At 39.6% G+C, this 18,953-nt stretch overlaps 1 protein-coding gene across 2 annotated transcripts in view; it reads right to left on the minus strand.

The window, feature by feature from the left end:
* The window catches only part of PDZD8 (PDZ domain containing 8), a 110,234-nt gene extending 91,739 nt beyond the window's left edge, over positions 1–18,495 (minus strand). Inside the window, exon 1 of one of the 2 annotated variants that reach the window (XM_069099045.1) lies at positions 17,378–18,495. In XM_069099045.1, the coding sequence (XP_068955146.1) occupies positions 17,378–18,288 (911 nt within the window). In that variant the 5' untranslated portion in view covers positions 18,289–18,495. The remainder of the gene's footprint in view (positions 1–17,377) is intronic. The other variant, XM_069099044.1, reaches the window with a different exon arrangement.
* Between the last annotated feature and the right edge of the window lie 458 nt (positions 18,496–18,953).

Here is an 18,953-nt window from a genome sequence, read left to right on the forward strand (position 1 = left end):
CTTCACCAGTGGACAGTATTCACTCTCTGTCTGCAGGACAGTCTCAGGAGCTCTTAGCCAACAGCCAGGTTCCAGGACTTCTTCAACAGGACTGTCTTTCACCAGTGGACAAGTCTGGCAAAACAACATCAAAACAGACAAAGTACCAGCAAAACAGCCATGTCTCCTCAGTCCTTGGCAGCTCCGGGGGCAGGTCTCAAAAGTCCAGGGCGATTCAAAGTGGCCCTCCACAATCCTCTCAGTCTCTCTCTGCCTCCACCAGGGTGCTGCTTCCAAAAAGTTCTTTCTGCCTCTCTCTTGTGTCTCTCCAAATCTAGGACACCAGCTCCTCCCAATTCAGGACTCTCTTTTCAAGTCAACAAGTGCATCCCACAGGTGGGATTAACAAGCTCTGGGTTTTAACACAATCAATTTGAAAACCAAGCCAATACAGGGGGATCTTTATATTCCATTACTATCACAGTGTCTGAGGCCAGAACCGAACTTGGGTCCTCCTAACTCCGGTCGGCGCTTTACTCACTGCCCCACCTAGCCACTTCATCTCTCTTCTCTTTTTTAAAGCTGACAGTAGTAGCATTTAAATCAAACTTACGTTTGGTACCACAACGAGGATATTTCAAACCTGGGGTAAATGTCACAAAACATGACCAGGATAAGTAACATGAAGATGACCCTAAAATTAAGACAAACAGCTAAAGGGGCTTGTGGGAAACAGAGACCTTGGAACATAGCAAGGTGCGCCAGAAGGCCTAACTTGGAGGACAGTAGCCAAAGGGAGAAAGCAGAAGTCATCTAAATGCTTGCTATTTAAAAAAAAAAAATCAATCTTGCTATTCAGTGCTAACTTTAACTATTTCTGTACTGCTGAAGGAATGCAAATATTGTCATAGTGCCTGCCCTCTAATTTCAGCACTTTAAGAACACCAGACACCACGCCCTAGTTAAGAGTTGGTTGGTTTTCCTCTCTGTTGATTAATTTGGTATAATACAACAAGCATTTATTAATAAACTAAATGATGCACCTACATTGGTGAAAAAATCTATTAAAATATTTTCCTAAAAAATTGGGTCACTAAAATTATCCAACCCTACCAATAAAAATCCTAATAAATTTTAAGAACATAGAAAAAATTACTGGTGAATATCTAGTTAATGATTGTACTGTACTAATTTTAGTCAAGTTTATAACACAGTAGTTACTTTTTCTATTGTGTATACTTTTTGATACAAGGAGGTATATTTATTATATATTATATTTACTATATTTATGCCACAAAGCACTACATATATGTTAGATATTGGCAGAAATTTGGCTTAAATCAATAACCTATATCATATTCCTCAAATTCAAAAAGAGATATGACCTGAATATTAAAGATTTCATACCATTAAAAAAGTAGAAGAAAAATATTATTTATCTCTCAATGCTACAATGGGGAGGAGATGAATTCTTAACCGAATAAGGCATACAGGCAATTTTTGAAAAAAAAAAAAGATAATTTTGATGACATCAGATTGAAAGGCTTTTGTTCAAACAAAATGAACATATCTGTGATAAGAAGGGAAATGGTCAACTAGATCTTTTTATCAAATATTACCAATAAGGGTTTGGATTCCAAGATACATAAACAATAGAAACACATGAAAAAAAAATGATTCCCAAATAGACAAGTGGTCAGAGGACATGAACAACTGTCAAAGGAATAACTGCAAACTAATAATCACACAAGGAAATGCTACAAATCATTAATAATAAGAGAAATGCAAATCTAAACCATCCTGAGTCTTTATCTCATATCAAGCACAAACTGGCAAAGATGCCAAAGGACAGAAATAGTCAGTGTTGGAAGGAATGTGGAAATACAGGCTCATTAATGCATTGTTGGTGAATCTGTAAGTAGGCACAAGTCTTCTGGAAAACAATTTTAAATTATGCAAATAAAGTGACTAAAATGTCCATTCCCTTTGACATAGAGATTCCATTGCTATACCTCAAGAAGGTCACTAACAAAAAGTAAAAACCAATATATACCAAAATAATTATAGTAGCACTTTGTACAGTAGTAAAGAACTGGAAACAAAGTAAAGGTCCATCAACTGAGCAATGGCTAAATAAATTTTGGTATATAAATGGAATATTACCGTATTGTAATAAGTGACAAACATGATGAAGATAGAGAAGAATGGAAAGACTTAAACAAAGCAAAGGATACAGGGTGAGGAAAACAGGACACACATCAACTATGACAAAATGTAAAGAACCACAAAATTGAAAATGAATGCTGAAAACTGAGAAAAACTGAGCTTGGCTCCAAAAAAGAGACCTTAAGACTCCCACCCCAAATCATGTGCAGAAGCCCATGAATATGAAGCCCATGAGTATGAAACCCTATATATGATGTCATATGGGGATGAGGGAGAAATGTATCTTTTAGTTTTATTTTTTTTCCTCCTATTCTTCATTAAAAAAATTTTTCGGGATAGTTCTCTCATAAGAAGTAAGAAGAAGGCTACCAAGAAGAAATTAAGACAATGTGAAACCAACAATCAATAAAAACTACTTTTAGAAATGCAAGCTATTATTATTTGAGACGGTTTTGAATAGTATTGTATTATTTTAAATTATTTTATGACATTTTAGTCAGTTATGATTTCTCTGGTGCCAAGTAAGAAATAAAAATATAACACAGATCTTTTGGGAAAATACAATTCATTTTTACAACAATCTTTATCCCCTTCCCTTAGCAACTGTTTCTCTTAACCTACAATACAAATCTATTGTGTAAAATTGTATAAATATGTTATATTCTGTTTACAAACATTTAGATTCCATAATTTTAATGCAAATGAAAACATCTTAAAATAAGAAATTCAAGTCTGCACAAACAAGAATAGAACATAATTTATTATACATTGTAGAAATGTAAAATGATACTCTGGAAAGGTAAGTATTATTGAAAAGTAACAGAAAAGGATAAAATGCATCACTGAAAGAGGAGCAATCTGCCAAAAAAACCAAAAGAAACCAAGAATGTAAAACAAAGTTATATCATAAATTTAAATAAACTTTAAAATTGAGGAAAAAGGCTTTACACTTAAAAAAGAAAGAAAGGTACCTATATAGATTTGCCAAGTCTAACGTCAAAAAGTAGCAGGCACAACAAAAAACAGACCAGTGATTCATGGGAGATGATATCAAAGAAAACTAGCAATAGACTCTATCATATTATAGGCCTCTACAAAAACATCCAAAGGACAGATAATAAACCAAGAAAACTAGGCAAATTTGGCCTCATAGGTACTGTTGTGACTTGGTGGGATGGAAGTCATGACTAGTCTCATGACTATTATACAGTAATAGAAGGGCACATTTATTTAAATGAAAAAAATGAGTGGCAGAGTAATATCGTATATGAAAAAGACAAAACTGTTTAAGGAAATCTAGGAACCTGAGGGGGCGACACACATGGAGACTACTGGGACCAACATTGGAAGCAATGTTGTCTCAGGTTGTATTAAAGATCATATAGCGGGGTGGCTAGGTGATGCAGTGAATAGAGTGCCGGCCCTGGAGTCAGAAGGGCCTGAGTTCAAATACGGCCTTAGACACTGAACACGCGCACACACACACACACACACACAAACCTAGCCATGTGACCTTGGGCAAGTCACTTAACCCCAATTGCCCTACCTTCCCCCTCTAAAAAGCAAAAAAAGAAAGATCATATAGAGAAAAGGAACAATCAGATATGGATCAAAAAACAAATCACAAACCTAAAACAAAAGTATGTTATTATAGTAATAGATGTCAACCTTCTAAACACATGCTGGAGTAGTCTCTCTGCCAACAGCAGAGAATCTGACAAATTTGTGACTTGCCCAAGTAAGAACTTCATTCTTCAAAAGTTATATTAATGAGGTTACTATTCAGAACTGATTCTGGTCAGTGAGGAAGAACTAAGTAGGAATAACAGGAAGCACAGGGGAAACTCCAACAGTGATAGAATTCATGATGGAGAAGAACGGAAAGCTGGGTACAGCATTAAATTTAACACAATATAGATTTAAAAAGGGCAGATTTCATAGGGTTTGGAGAAAGGATAGGTACCGTGTTTCCCCGATAATAAGACCTATCCCGAAAATAAGCCCTCCCCTTACTGTGTAAGATTCCTCTAAAAGAAGCCCTCCCCCGAAAATAAGCCCTATTGAGATTGCTACAGTAGTGAAGGTGATCCCCTGCGCTACACGCTACATTACGGTACCCTCTGTATGCACCGTCCCCCCCTCCTCCCCCCGCCATGAAATGCACGCCGTGCTCTGAGCTGCATCCAATCAGAGCTGCAGCAGTGAGCGCGTCATCCTGTTCTTCCCCAGTGATTTGCTTATTGAATAAAGGTACATTTTTTTGTTCACATTTACCTGTTTATTAAAATTGCTGTCAATGTTCATGAAAATAAGCCCTCCCCTGAAAATAAGCCCTCTGGTGTTTTTCTGTCCAAAAAAATTAATAAGACAGTGTCTTATTATCAGGGAAACATGGTAGAATCCAAAAGCTTAATGTTTTATGAAGAAAGTTATTCACAAAGGGTGGGAGATCTTGTTGTAACAAAAAATCAGTAAGTGAGACCATTAATCATTTTAAGTGGAGTTTAATGAATGAGCCAACAACTGCTAAGGGTCAGATACCCAAATCAAGCAGCGAGACATATACACACTCAGGGCTTATATAGACAAAAACTATAACATAACTGTTACCTAGGGTAAACCACAACTTGAGCAAACGGGGAAAATACAGAAGCCAAAAGGTAGCTATCAGTTTGTTGCCTAACGACCCATTTGTTACCCAACTGAAAGTCCCCATGTAACTGGGAATGGGGAGGAGGGAGGGAGTTATGGGTTCCAGGTGGCAGGTTTGGGCAGGTCTCCTAGGCACTTACCCAAGACTGGGAACAAGAGGGCTTGTTCACAAAATGGTAGTTACAACAATCTCAGAAATGAAATTCTGAAAATAGAAGAAGAAATCATTCCAAAGAGAAGAGGGACTATATAAAGAAACTGATATGGTTACACATGAAACTCACTGACCAACTAGAAATAAAAAGACAGGGAGAGACGTCCATACACAAGGGCAAGTGACTGAGGATAAATACTAAATTGTAGAGATATCCTTTAAGAACACTGTCAGAAAAGCTGAAGGCTTAGAGCTTAGGCTGAGGAAACCCTAAAAGCTGAGCACAATAAAACATTTTTTTAAAAAGCAATAGGATTACAACAAGAGGAAATGAGATGATGACAATTGGATCATGGTGAGAAAGCTGAAATACTTAAAACTTACTTTGCTTTTGTTTTTTGTTCTAAGGAGAATGCCTGGAAAAATGTTTCACAGGAAGTAGAAATCCAAGATAAGTGAGGAAACATTAAATTCAATAGCTAAATGCAATCAATGAGTTCTAGTCAAACGAACATTTTTTTATTGCAGTTAAAGTAATCTTTGAAAGATTTTAGGAAACTGAAAATAAAGAAGGACAAGTATTCTGATATTTACCAAAGGGAAAATGGGGGAGCAGGGACTAGATATAAACAAACTATAAACCAATGAATTTTACTTCTATTTCTAGAAAAATTACAGGATATATTTTTGGTGATCATGAATAAATGGAAGTAATAATATGTAAAAGACAAAACTTCATGAAGGACAAGTTATTTATAGCAGCATATGAAGAAGAACCCTTTGACAAAATAGATCTAATATCTACAAATGTTAGAAACCCTAAAAAGCACAGATATGGCAAAGTCTTTAATATGACCAGAAACATTTTTTTTTGGAGGGGAGGGCAATTGGGATTAAGTGACATGCCCAAGGTCACATAGCTAGTGTGTCAAGTGTCTGAGGCCCGCTTTGAACTCAGGTCCTCCTGGCTCCAGGGCCAGTGCTCTATTCACTGTGCCACCTAGCCACTCCCAGAAACATATTTCCAAGGAATTAATTTATTTGCAATGGACAAACACTAGAATATTTCTCAAGAAAAACAAGACTAAATCTAGGTTGCCCCCATTCTGATATTTGACATGGACTATAAATACTAACTATAGTTAGCCAGTCCTAAAACAAGAATGTGAAATTAAAAGTACAGGCTTAAATAAAGAAGATACAAAACTATTTCTATCTAAATGATAGTTTACTTTTTAAAAAATTAAGAAATTGGGGCGGCGAGGTGGCACAGCAAGTAAGTCTGGGCTCAGACACTTATTACCCACCCAGAAACACCTGGCTGTGTAATCTTGAGCAAGTTACTTAACCCCGATTACTTTAAAAAAAAATTTTAAGATGATTAACTGTTTTAATATAGGAGGAAGATTCAGAATAAATACATAAATCACTTTTTACATTTGTACATAAAAAATCTCATTCTAGGAGGAAATGGTAACAAGAGAAATTATATTCAAAATGATTACAAATTCATAAAATATCTGGGAAATTATCAAGATAAATGTAGGATTTACACAAAAATAAAACCACAAAATTTCCTGTACTGAGGTGATGACAAATAACTAGACAGAGTGCTCAATTAATTTCCAAATTTTGTTCTCTATCAATCAAACCATCAAAAGGATATTTCAATAGGGCTAGTCAGAACAAAGTCAGTTAGAGAGAGCAAAAAGTCTAGAAGTGCAAGAGAAATAAAAGGGAAAAAAAAAAAAAGGAATTAAGGGGCCAGAATACTGTCAGACCTCAAACTATATTACAGAGTAGTAATCATCAAAACTGTTTACTACTAGCTTAAAAAATAGAAGAGTAGATCAATAGAACAGACTAGATAATCAAGAACCAAAACAACTAAAAACATTAGTCCATTATTTGATAAATCCAACCCAACCCAATATTATTTGAAGGAAGGATTTCCCTTTTTGACAAGAACTGCTGGAAAAAACTAGAAAGCAGGTTAGCAAAAATTAACTTCAAACTAGCATCTTACAACAACACTACAAGTTCTAAATGGATACCTTACCTATTTTTTTTAAAAAGGTCATATTAAAAAAAATACAGGAGAATAGAAGGAAGTACCTATGTTTGGGGGAAGAATTCTTAAACAAACGAGTTATCTTTCCAGAAAGAAATGATTATAAGAGAGGAAAAACAGATTGTGTCGATTACCTACTACTAAAAAGTTTTTGCAAAATCAATGCAGATGAAAGAAAATCAAGAAAGAAAAATAATTCTGTACCAAATATTACAGATAAAAGTCTCATAAGCAAAATATTTAAGACTGAAGCTATTTTCCAATAGGTAAGTGGTAAAGTACACAAATATTTTTCAAAAAGAAATGGGATTAACAACCATATGAAAACTTATTTCAAATCACTAAGGGAAAAGTGAATTAAAACAGTTCTGAGGAGTCATGGAAATAGTCAGTGTTGGAGGGGCTTAAGAGACAGGTACAGATATACTGTTGGTGGATCTATGAACTGATTAAACCATTCTGAAAAATAACTGGAATTACACAAGAAATGGGATTAGGATGTTCATACTCTTCGACTCAGAGATCACATTACTGGATATATAACCCAAGGAAATTAAAGACAAAAAAAAAGTTTCCAGTGTTAATCAATCAGCAGATTCAACATCTACTATCTACCAGGCCCTGTGCTAAATGCTGAGGCCATAGTGACCTCAAGGATATTATAACAGGGGAGACAATATAAATAACAGGTTTACATAAAACAAAAATACAAAGCACAAAGAAGGTAACTCTGAAAGGCAGACCATTCCAAAAGAATCATATCAGCACTTTTTATAATAGTAAAGAACCGGAAAGGAAATGAATGACTTTTGAAATGGGGAATGTAATAAAGTAGTATTATACCATGTGTCTATTTGTATGAATTCATAAAAGTGAAATACGAACCAGAACAATAAACACAATTCTGACAACAATGTAAATTAGGAATAAAAGAAAGCTGAATTCTGAGTAAAATGCAATATACAATCTTGATCCTGGAACACTGACAATGAAACAAACCTCCCATTACCAAAACAGAGAAGCAAAGCAATCAGTAAGTCATATGTTCAATTTAGTACTTTACATAGTATGAAAGTTTCCTAATGCCACCATCCCTCTTTCCTCTTAAAGCACTGTATTATAAAAGAATACTGGGATAATGGTTTAGTGTAATTTACATAATGCCAAATGAAGCATTTTATCAAGTCTTTCTTTAGCTATCAATTTTAAAAGTGTCCTGCACTGAAATCTCTTAAAAACCATCAAAGGTCTAACAATTTCTAAAAGGAAAGGTCTGGTCAGGCCAGGAAAGACTCCACACCCTGAAATGATTATGGTAAGGATCAGTTCTTGACCACTGTGTCAGGATCCCTCCTTGTCAGTCTGCTGGATCCCTTAATCAACAATTCCACAAGCCCTTTTCCCCAATCTTTATCCTCTGAAGACGTTGACACAGTCAATCACCCTCACCTTGACACTCTCTTCTCTCTGGCTTTTCAGGAAACTACATTCTTCTGGTTCTCTTTCTACCTATCTTACAATTTCTTTTCAGACTCCTTTGTTCATTTAAGTCATGCCTACTAACCATGGGTGTGCTTCAGGACTCAGTCCTATGCCCTTTCCTTTTCTCCCTCTAAATTATTTTACTTGGTGATCTCATCAGATTCCATGGATCCAATTATCACCTCTATACTCATGGCTCTCAGATCTCCTTATCCACTTGTAACTCTCTCAACTTCCAGTTTCCCATCTCCAATTACCCATTAAATATCTCTAAATGAATAGCCTTAAAACATCTTAAATTCACAATGTCCAAAACTGGACAAATCATTCCTCTCAAACCTCCTTACTTCCTAACTTTTCTATTACTGTCAAGGGTTCATCATCTTCCCAGTTACCTAAGCTTTTCAACTTATCCTTGCTTTCTCACTCTTACCTCCCCCACCCATAGTCAATCAATAGTCAAGTGCTGTCATTTCTCCCTTCATAAAATCTTTTGTATATACCCCCTCGTCCCCTTTCACACTGCCACCGTGCCAGTGCAGGTCCTCATGCCTATACTACTGCTTCTGCCTGCTGGTTGGTCTCCCTGCACAGAAGTGGGGAGACTAACCGACCCCAGTTCACCCCCACCCCACTCCAGTCCATCATGTAGGTGTCAAAGTGATCTTCCTGAAGTGTAAGTCTGACCATATCAACTCCCTAATTCAATAAAATTCCAGTGGCTCCCTATCACCTATAAGATTCAATATAAAATCCTGTTTGGTTTTTGAAGTCCTTCACAACCTGGCCCCTTCCCACCTTTCTAGTTTCCTTATACCTTAATCTTCCCAACACATATTCTGTGATCCAATGACACTAGCCTCTTTGCTATTCTTCACACAAGACATCCTATGTCCTGACTCTAGGGATTTCACTGGCTGCCCACCATGCCTGGAACTCTCTCTTCTCATCTCTACCTCCTGGCTTCCTTCAAGTCTCAGCTAAAATCCCACTTACTGCAGGAAGTCTTTCCCAATCACCCTTAATTCTGGTCCCTTCCCTTTGTTGATTATTTCCTATTTATCCTCTTCATAGCTTGTTTGTACACAGTCATCTCCTTGTTGTTTTCTTTATTAGACTATGAGCTCCTGGAGAACTAGGACTATCTTTTCCCTTCCTCTGTATCCCTAGTGCTTAGCACAATACCTGGCACATGGTAGTTACTTAATAAATATTTATTGACTAATGAAGCAAAGACCAAAATCAATACAAAGCTAGAAGAGAGAGAAAAAGACATTTAAAATTCCAATATGACCTGTTAAAACAAGTTATTGATACCAAACATGGAAAATGGATAGAGAAAAGGACATCAATATTACAACAATTTCATATAAAAATTTAATCAATATAAATCAACTGTCATAAGATTAAGAGTACGAACACTACCTCTTTCAGCATACTCTTGATCTATTTGCAAAGTGAATAGATACAGCAGTCAAAAACATCACAATTTAGAATATGAACTTCTTTATAAAATCTTCCGGGGAAAAGGAAGGACTTTGAGAAACAGTGGAGAGAAGAGATTCCACTGCATGGAGATAGCTTGGTATGAAACTCAACTAAGCAAAGGTATCCCAAGAGTGTTCCATGATGGAATAAAAACTACAACAGAAACAGGACTGGCCTAGACCCTCCCTCTAGAAGTATAAGAGATCCTAGGTCCAATATCAAATCTGAAGTCAGGAAGTAAGGTAGAAGAGTGGGCAAATAAAAAAAGAATCCCACCGATGCTTAAGACACAAATGCAGAGGAAGAGAACATAACCAAACACCTATAAGCAATGCCTCAGAGGAAAATAAAGCTTGAGCACACATTCAGTTGGAAATTTTATAAGAGATAAAGCAAGAATTAAAAAGAAAAAAGGGTTAAAGTGTCTTTTGCAAATGAAATGAGAACACTTGAGGGAAAAACTGGAAAAGAAATTAACAATTTGGAACAAGAAATAAAAAAGCTTGCCCAAGCAATACACTCCCTGAAAATTAGAATGGAACAAATAAAAGCCAATGACTACATGAGATGACAAGTAATCTCAAAACTAAATCAAAAGACTGAAAAAATATTAGAAAGTTTCAGGAATCAAAGAACAAAAGCAAATAACTTGGGAACAGATCAAGGAGAAAAAAATTAAGAATCACTAGACTATCAGAACATCATGACCAAAAAAACTCTAGACATCATATTTCTAGATATTGAAAGAACTATCCAGATTTCTGAGAACAAAGTGGAAAAAGAAATTTCTGTTTACCCTCTGGGAGAAATCCACATATTAAAGCTCCTAAAAATATTACAGCCCAAACCCAGAGCTTCCAGGTCAAGGAAAAAATACTGCAAGAATCCAGAAAAAAAAAAAGAATTCAAGTACAAAAGATCTACAGTCAGGAACACATATAATTTAGGAGCCACCACTATAAAAGAGTAAAGAGCTTGAAATGCAGTATTACAGAAGGCAAAGGGTATAGAGGCTTATAGCCAAGAATAACTTACCCAGCAAAACTAGATATAATACATGAGGAAAAATGTACATAATACACATGACCCCCTGAGTCCTATTATTATCAAGTGCCAGAGAAGGATGCTAATTAGATAAAGGTCTGTCTACTACCAAGGACTGGCTCTGTTATGTCCTGATGATCTTAAGAATGCAAAGAAAGGAGAAAAGATTAAGGTGGGGAGGGGAGGACTTCAGGGACAGGGAGAAGATTAGGGAAAATTATTTCATATAATTAGGGTGTACAAGTAGATATCTATACAAACGAGGTGGGGGGAGCAGCTGACACTTCAACTTCACTCTCAAATCAACTGCTTAAAGGAAAGAATGGAATACATACACATACACAAAGACTTGGGTACACAAATACATCATTCAACAGGGAAAGGGGAGAAAGAGGAATTAGAGGAAAGGTAGATTAAGGGAGAGGTCAGGTTTAGACAAAACAAAGTCTAAGGATATACAAAAATATTTATAGATGTGTTTGAGGTGACAAAGAATGAGAATCTGAGGAGTAGTAAAAATAGGGAGTGGATAAATTATGGCAGATAAATGTGATGGAATATTATTGTGTTGTAAGAAATGATGAAAGAGATGATTTCGGAGAAACTTGGGAAGACTTCTATGATCTGATGCCGAGTGAACAGAACTAGGAGAGCAATTTATATAATGACAGCAATATGGTAAAGGCAAATAACTTTGAAAGAATTAGAAACTCTTGTCAGTTTGACAAAAAAAACCCCAACATGATTCCAGAGGATAACGAAACATGCTATCCAACTCTTTATAGAGAGGTGAAGGACTCGGGGTGCAGAATGAGTCAAATTTTTTTGGACATGGCCAAAGTAGAGATTTGTCTTGATTGACTATATGTTTATAATGGGGTTGGTTTGTCTTTAGGTATCAATTGTGCATGTGTGGAGGGGAGAGGTTAGATAGGAGGGAAAGAAGGCTATCACACTACCTTGATTACTAAGAAGTTGAAGTAATTATTTTTAGTATATTCCAACCTAAGCAAAGATATGTACATACTTAAAAAAAATATTACATATGGAGAAAAGAGGAGGAAAGTAGCCTGAAAGTAAATTATATGATTTATATCTTATCTTTGATCTGTTGGGGGGAGGAGGGGAATGCCTCCGGAAGTTTCTAAGAGTTAAACCAAAAACTTCAGTGAATGAAATTACAGATCATTTTGGTCCTCCAATACAATCTAAATCCTAATGCCAGATTACCCTTCCTAAAACAGACTTCTACTATTTACTTCCCTGCTCAAAAATCTTCCACAGCTGCTCACAGCCTACCTGAAATCCAAACTCTCAAACTTCACTTTTGAGGTCCTTTGCTACATGGCCCCATTTGCCCAAAGCCCCTCACATTCCAACCTAAGTACTTTTGCTTATGCTTTTCCCTCTGCCCAGAATGTCCTCCCATGGTATTCTAACCTTTCAAAATACTACCTGATGATACACTCAAAAGCTACCTCCTTCTGTAGTGGGGAAAAAAAGAGGAGGACATCCTCTGTGCAAGAAGCTTTCCTCTTTAAGCCTAATTTAGGTCTCTCTGAAATATTTATCTAGGCTGTAAATCTGGTAAAACAGTAGGTGTTCCTCAGGGTGCTGTCTTGGGTCCTGTTGTCTTTCCCTTTATACTAGAGCTGTTGGTGATCTCATCAGTTACCTTGGATTTAATTACCATCTTTATGCTGATGAAACTCAAATCAATCCTGCCTCAAACTCTCCTACTGAGGCTCCAACCTTCTCAAAACTAGGCCTTTCAGAGATCTCCAACTAGATGTTCAGTAGACATCTCAAATTCATCATGTCCAAAACTGAATTCTTTATCTTTCCCCTAAACCCTCCTTTCCCTGCCTCCTACCTACCCTATTACTGTAGAAGGCAACACCATTCTCCCTCAGACCCCCTCATAATTTCTCATCACTCATATCCAATTTGTTGCCAAGGTCTGTCCCTTTCACGTTTGCAACATCTCCTGAATACAGCCCCATTCTCTCTTCTGACACTGCCACCACTCCAGTGTGAGCCTTCATCACCTCATACCTGCATTACTGCAATAGCCTGCTGAAGGGTCTGCCTGCCTCAAGTCTCTTCTTACTCCAACCCACTCTCCACTAAAGTGATTTCCTGAAAGCTCAGGTGCAATCATGTTATCCCCTATTCAATCAGCTCCAGTGCCTTTCTAGAGCTTCCAAAAGCCCCCCTCCCCCCCTCACCTTTTCATCTTCTTATACCTTACTCTCTGACACATATTCTTTGATCTAATGACACTGGCATCCTGGCTGTTTCATGAACATCTCTTGGCTTTGGGAATTCTTTCTGGCTATCCCCCAAGTCTGGAATACTCTCCCTACTCATCTGTCTGCTTACTTCCCTGGCTTCCTTTTAAGTTCCAACTAAATTCCCACATTCTACAGGAAGTCTTCCCTAACCCCTCTCAATTCCAGTGTCTTTCTTCTGTTAATTATTTCTATTTTTCTTGTATACAGACTACTCTGTATACAGTAAGCTCCTTGAAGGCAAGGACTGTGTTCTGCTTCTTTTTGTATGTGCCCAGCACATATAAACATAATAAATACAAACATAATAAATGTTTACTGATTGACTGATGAAAGCACTTTCTTTACAACAACCCAGTGAAGTAAGCAATACAGATATTACTGCACTGTGTCTATAGTCACATATCTATTAAGTGTTGGTTGTGAAATCTGAACCTCTGTCCTCTATGTCACATTGCCTCTTCATGAATGCTTATGTAAATAAATGAGTATGTAAATGGGGGAGGAGGGTGAAAGGAAAAAGAAAGGGAGGAAGAGAAAGAGGGAGAGGGAGAGAGACAAAGAATATATACATGATGAGGAGGAACTAAATTAATTCAACTCACTATTATATTGTCCTTTTGTGGGGAACTACAAAGTTTTTCCCATCACAATTAACATCTGAAAAATTCTCACAAGTACATAACAATTCATTGAGTTAAAAAGAAGTAATACAGTACAAAAGAACATATCCATTGCTCCTGCAGTTAAAAGACCAGAGCTCAAATTCTAGCTCTGTTACTGGGGGGAGATGGGAAGGGTAAGTACTAATATACTATGTGCCAGGTGCTTTACAACTATTATTTCATTTGATTCTTCACAACTCTGGGAGGTAGATACTGTTATTATCCCCATTTTACAGATGAGGAAACTAATGCAAACAGAGGTTAAATGACTTGCCAGGTGTCATACAACTACTAAACAAATGTCTGAGGCCAGATTTTAGTTCCTGTCTCCCTGACTCTGTGCAGGCCCAATGTTCTATCCACTGCAGTACCAAACTCTCTCCAGTCTGCAATGAACTTGTGATCCTAGACAAGGTTGCTTAACTTCCCGTACTTTACTAGGCTCATCTGTAAAATGGGAATAATACCAAACATCTAAAGCTATGAGGAAACTGAAGAGATCATCTAACTGAGCCTTCATTTACAAATTAAGGACTTCTATTACCTACCTCTCAACACAGTTGCTGTAAGAAAAGCAAGCTGTAAATTTTATGACACTAAGGAAGTTTAAGTTATTATTATTGTATTAAAGCAAAAGAGTTTGAGGGAAAATGCCTGTAAATTCTACCAGCAGGGGCAGCTAGGGTGGTACAATGAGTAGAGCAGCAGCCCTGGAGTCAGGAGGACCTGAGTTCAAATTTGGCCTCAGACACTTAACACTTACTAGTGTGATCTTGGGCAAGTCACTTAACCCCAACTGCCCAGCCTTTCCCTCTCCAAAAAAAATTCTACCTGTAATATCTTTCAAATCTCTTTTCCATTTCCACTTCCACCGTTGTTCAAACCCTCACAAGACCTCCCAGACTTACAAGAACTTTCTGACAAGTACCACTACTAAATCAGACGTTCGTCATCAACAGTCCTGATCACTTCCCTCCCCCTGTTCAAAACTCTTCAATGACTCCCCTGACGTCCAAACTCCTTTACTTACTGTATTAAGTAGATTAGATAGCTAAATGGATGAATTAGCAAGACCTATTTAGAAACTGCAGCTGTCCAATGTTTAAACCATAAGGATTACTATGGCAGCAACCAAATAATAAAATAGTATTTAAGAGAAACAAGCTTCCTATTAGTACCTATTCCAGTTTCCTTAAATTTTGGGTTAACACCCACTATATATTCAATGAAAATTTAATTTGTTATCGCCTAAAAACAAATATTTGTGCACTTAACTGAGTTTCCTTTTAAATTATAAAGCACTTATTATCATGTGATTTAGGCACCATATTTTAGTTAAGTCTTAGAACTCCAAGTACCTAGCTAGTTTAAATTGATGCTGTTTAAAGACACTATTAAAAGTATTCAAGCAATTTTGCCCTATTTTAAATGGCATGCTTCTTGTTTAAAACAAGTTCACTGAATTGAAGGAAATCTTTAAATAGTGCCTACTTTATACTGTCTACTTTTTCCAGTCACAATTTTGTAATTTCTTTGAGACCTATCTAAAAGCCAGCCTTAGAATATAGCAGGTTTGTGGGATTTAATCTCTGCCACATACCATTTTGCAAATAGTAAAAATCCAATGGTCTAGTGAAGCAATCTTTATTTACCTGAAGTTAAAGTTTGCCTACTTCTATCCTGAAAAGAAAGACAAAAGTAAAAGTAGCTCCTTAGGATAGCACTGGTTTGAGAGGTGGAAGGAACTCAAAAGTTAATCTAGCTATTTCATTTTAGAGATGATAAAACTAAGGCTCAGGGCAAGTGTAAGATTGCAGGTAGGTAGTAGGGAGCAGTCCAGATATTAAAACCAGGTCTTGGAGGACCAATTAACTTCCCTGGGCCTCAGTTTACTCAATTGTAAATGGGGAAGGGGAGGGAGAATTTGTACTAGATGACCCCAGAGGTACCTACCCAATCTATGTCTCTGATGCTGATTACAAATCTAGGGTCAAGTCTACTAAACTTTATTGCTTTTGGATTGTCATAATCCTGCTCAAACTCACTCAGGAGCTACAACTTTCCATGATAAAGAACTTAATGATTAAACAAAAGAACTGATTGGTAACATACACAATTAAAGCATAAAACAGTAAAGAAAAAAAGTTTTAAAGAATTAGATCCATAGAAGTACATAAGAACTGAAAAGGGCCCCTCTGGGGAATCAACTATTTTAATTTATTCTACTTCCGGGGTGCAGTATGATATAATTCTGCTAATACAGAATACAACATAATTAGTCAATTCTCCATAAATCTTTAAGCCTAAACTATATTCCACCTGTTATCTGTCATAATTCATGTTTTCAATCTGATGGCAATTAGTGTTCAAGAAATGAAAAAAAATTTAATATTAGCAGAAGATCCTATATGCATGTTATTTTCACATTATTTTATTCTATACTGTAGTTTTAAAAAATTATATACAAAGCTCAAGGGTTGGGGATTGAAAACATAAACTTTGAAATGACTTTAAAAAAAATGATTAACATGAAATCAAAAGCCTCTCCAAATACTACCCAATAAAAGTAATCTTCCCAGAGTAAATATATGGAATATGCATTTAATCTCCATACATGTTTTCCCTCCAAGTTTATTAAAAGAAAATGCCACAAAATGAAATCAAAGAGATCATTCTGCACATATGAGACAAGTTAGAAATGAACTTGTAAAAGTTGAAGTCGCTATACAAAGGTAAGGTTATCTGTAGGCTGGCCCCAGTACATATTTTTGTATATTATATACTGCAGCGACAGAGATGACTCTTGAGGAGCTAAGGATGATGGCCCACATATTTAAGATGATTACAAACGTTCTTATTCATTTGGCTGGGGGCGGGTAAGGAAATTGCATCCTTAACTGCTAACTATCTACACTGCTTTCCACAAGTGGAAGAAAAGCTGGTTTCAAACGCAGTTACAAAATGCACTTAGGTGCAAGTCGGTCACCCTATGCCTAGGCATGTCCTTCACACCTGAAATCTCGTCCCAGTGCAGTTTCCCACAGTGGCCAAAATGAGGTGATGCACAAGCCGCTTATGCTGCCGTCCTCAATGCAGCGACCACATCCAGAAATAGTTGCTGGGCAGACCCAGAGCCAACTCCTGCGGCACGGGGACAACTGGTCAATAACAGCTGGAAGGTCTGCGCGTGCCCACAGCAACACCCCCACGCCACGGGGAACGTCTAGGGCTGCAATGGGCGCTCCTGACCTACCCGAACTTGAGTCAACAAGCGGGCTGTGGCCGGGCAAAGCCCCTCAAGCTGACCGCACGCCCACTCCCCTCGTGGCCAGTACCCTCGGGCAAGGCGCCAGCCTCCCCGGCCCGCCGCCCACCCCGTCCTCACCTGATCTTGTAGTTGGGCAGGGTGTGCTTGCGCCGGAGGACCTTCTTGAGCTGGTTGACTATGATGGAGGTGAGCTGCGGCATGGGGTGTCCCTCGAACTGGGAGCGCACCTCTAGGTCCATCACCGGCTCCTCCACGAACGAGAAGGCCCAGTGGGTGAAGGGCAAGCGGGTGAAGACGAGCCGCAGCCTCCCCGTCATGTGGGACAACTTGACGAACAGGTAGGCGGACTTGCCGAAGACCAGGTCCACGTCGATGGCCAGGTGGAAGCCGCCGCTGTACTCCACGTCCAGCTCGAAGATGAGCTCCTCGGGGCTGGCGGCCGGGAGTTCGTCCGCGCCGTCCACCAACTCGATGTCACTCGCGAACGAGGGCACCACCGGCTGCAGGAGGCGGACCGTCTTGATGTAGGGCATGGCGTGGCCCAGGGACACTTCCCGCAGGCCCAGGCCCTCCAGCAGCCTACCGGCCGTCTTGCTCTGCAGCAGCTCCTCGAACTCCACCCTGATCTTCTTGGTGATCCAGCGCCGGGCCACCGCCGTGTCCCGCAGCTCCCGGAACAGGAACAGGATGATCGCGTTGAGGAAGTAGCAGGTCTCGACCGAGCGCGGCACCACCGAGTTCGGATCGGGGCCGGGGCCGGGGCTGGCCTCGGGGCTGGGGCCGCCGCCGGCGCCGCCGCTGCTGCCGCTGCCCTCAGGGGGCTTCGACGACCGGCCCGAGCCGCCGCCATAGAGGTAGTCGCGGAGGAGAAGGCCCGGCACCGGGGTGACGTAGTGGACCCCCCAGTCGTCAATGGACGGCCGGTACAGCTGCTCGGAACCCCGTTGATAGAGCAGCAGGAACTGGGCGAGGAGCGTGAGGAAGGAGCCGACGAGGGCCGACACCGCGATGATCACGAGCAGCTCCATCCCGCGGCCCCTGAGGCACCTGTTCCGGCCCGGACCCGGACACCGCCGCCTCCTTCACGCAGCCGTCGCCCCCGCTGCCTCCATCTTGTGGACATGGGGAGGCGTGCAGGGGTTGCGGTCGGGGTGATCGATTCCCCCGGCCTCGTCCTCAGGCCCCGGCCCAGGTGGTGGAGCCCTGGCCGCGGCCGGCGTCTTCCTTAGGGCTCCGCCGGCTGGTGGTGGGGGTGGCCGTGGCGGGGGCGGAGGGAGGGCGGAGAGGGGAGGGAGCGGGACGGGCCGCCTCCCTCCCGCCCGCGCTCATTGGATGAGCGGCACGTTGCGTTGGCAGCCACGAAGAACGGGTTAGTTCCCCCGGCGTCGCTAGGAACCCGCCCCCTTTCCGCGCGTGCGCGCAGGGGGGACACCTTCCTCACCTCCAAGAGGTCGCGCTTCCCCCTCGCCTTACGGCCCCTCCTCTCCCCCCGAGTTGTTCCCTCCCTCCCACTCCACCTCTGCGCAGAGGGAGCACCGGCTGCCAGTTTGCGGCCCCTCTCTGGGATAGGGCTTGAGAGAAGCAGCCAAATTAGCAGAACCTAGTGGAAGTGGGTCAGCTAGTTATTAAAAAAAAAAAAAAAAATATATATATATATATATAAACAAACCGTTCCTCCTCCCCCCACCTCCGG

The sequence above is a fragment of the Petaurus breviceps genome, unplaced genomic scaffold (assembly GCF_028583685.1).
Source record: "Petaurus breviceps papuanus isolate PSGF00001 unplaced genomic scaffold, PetGlider_PUasm1.0 37, whole genome shotgun sequence".
NCBI lineage: Eukaryota > Metazoa > Chordata > Mammalia > Diprotodontia > Petauridae > Petaurus > Petaurus breviceps.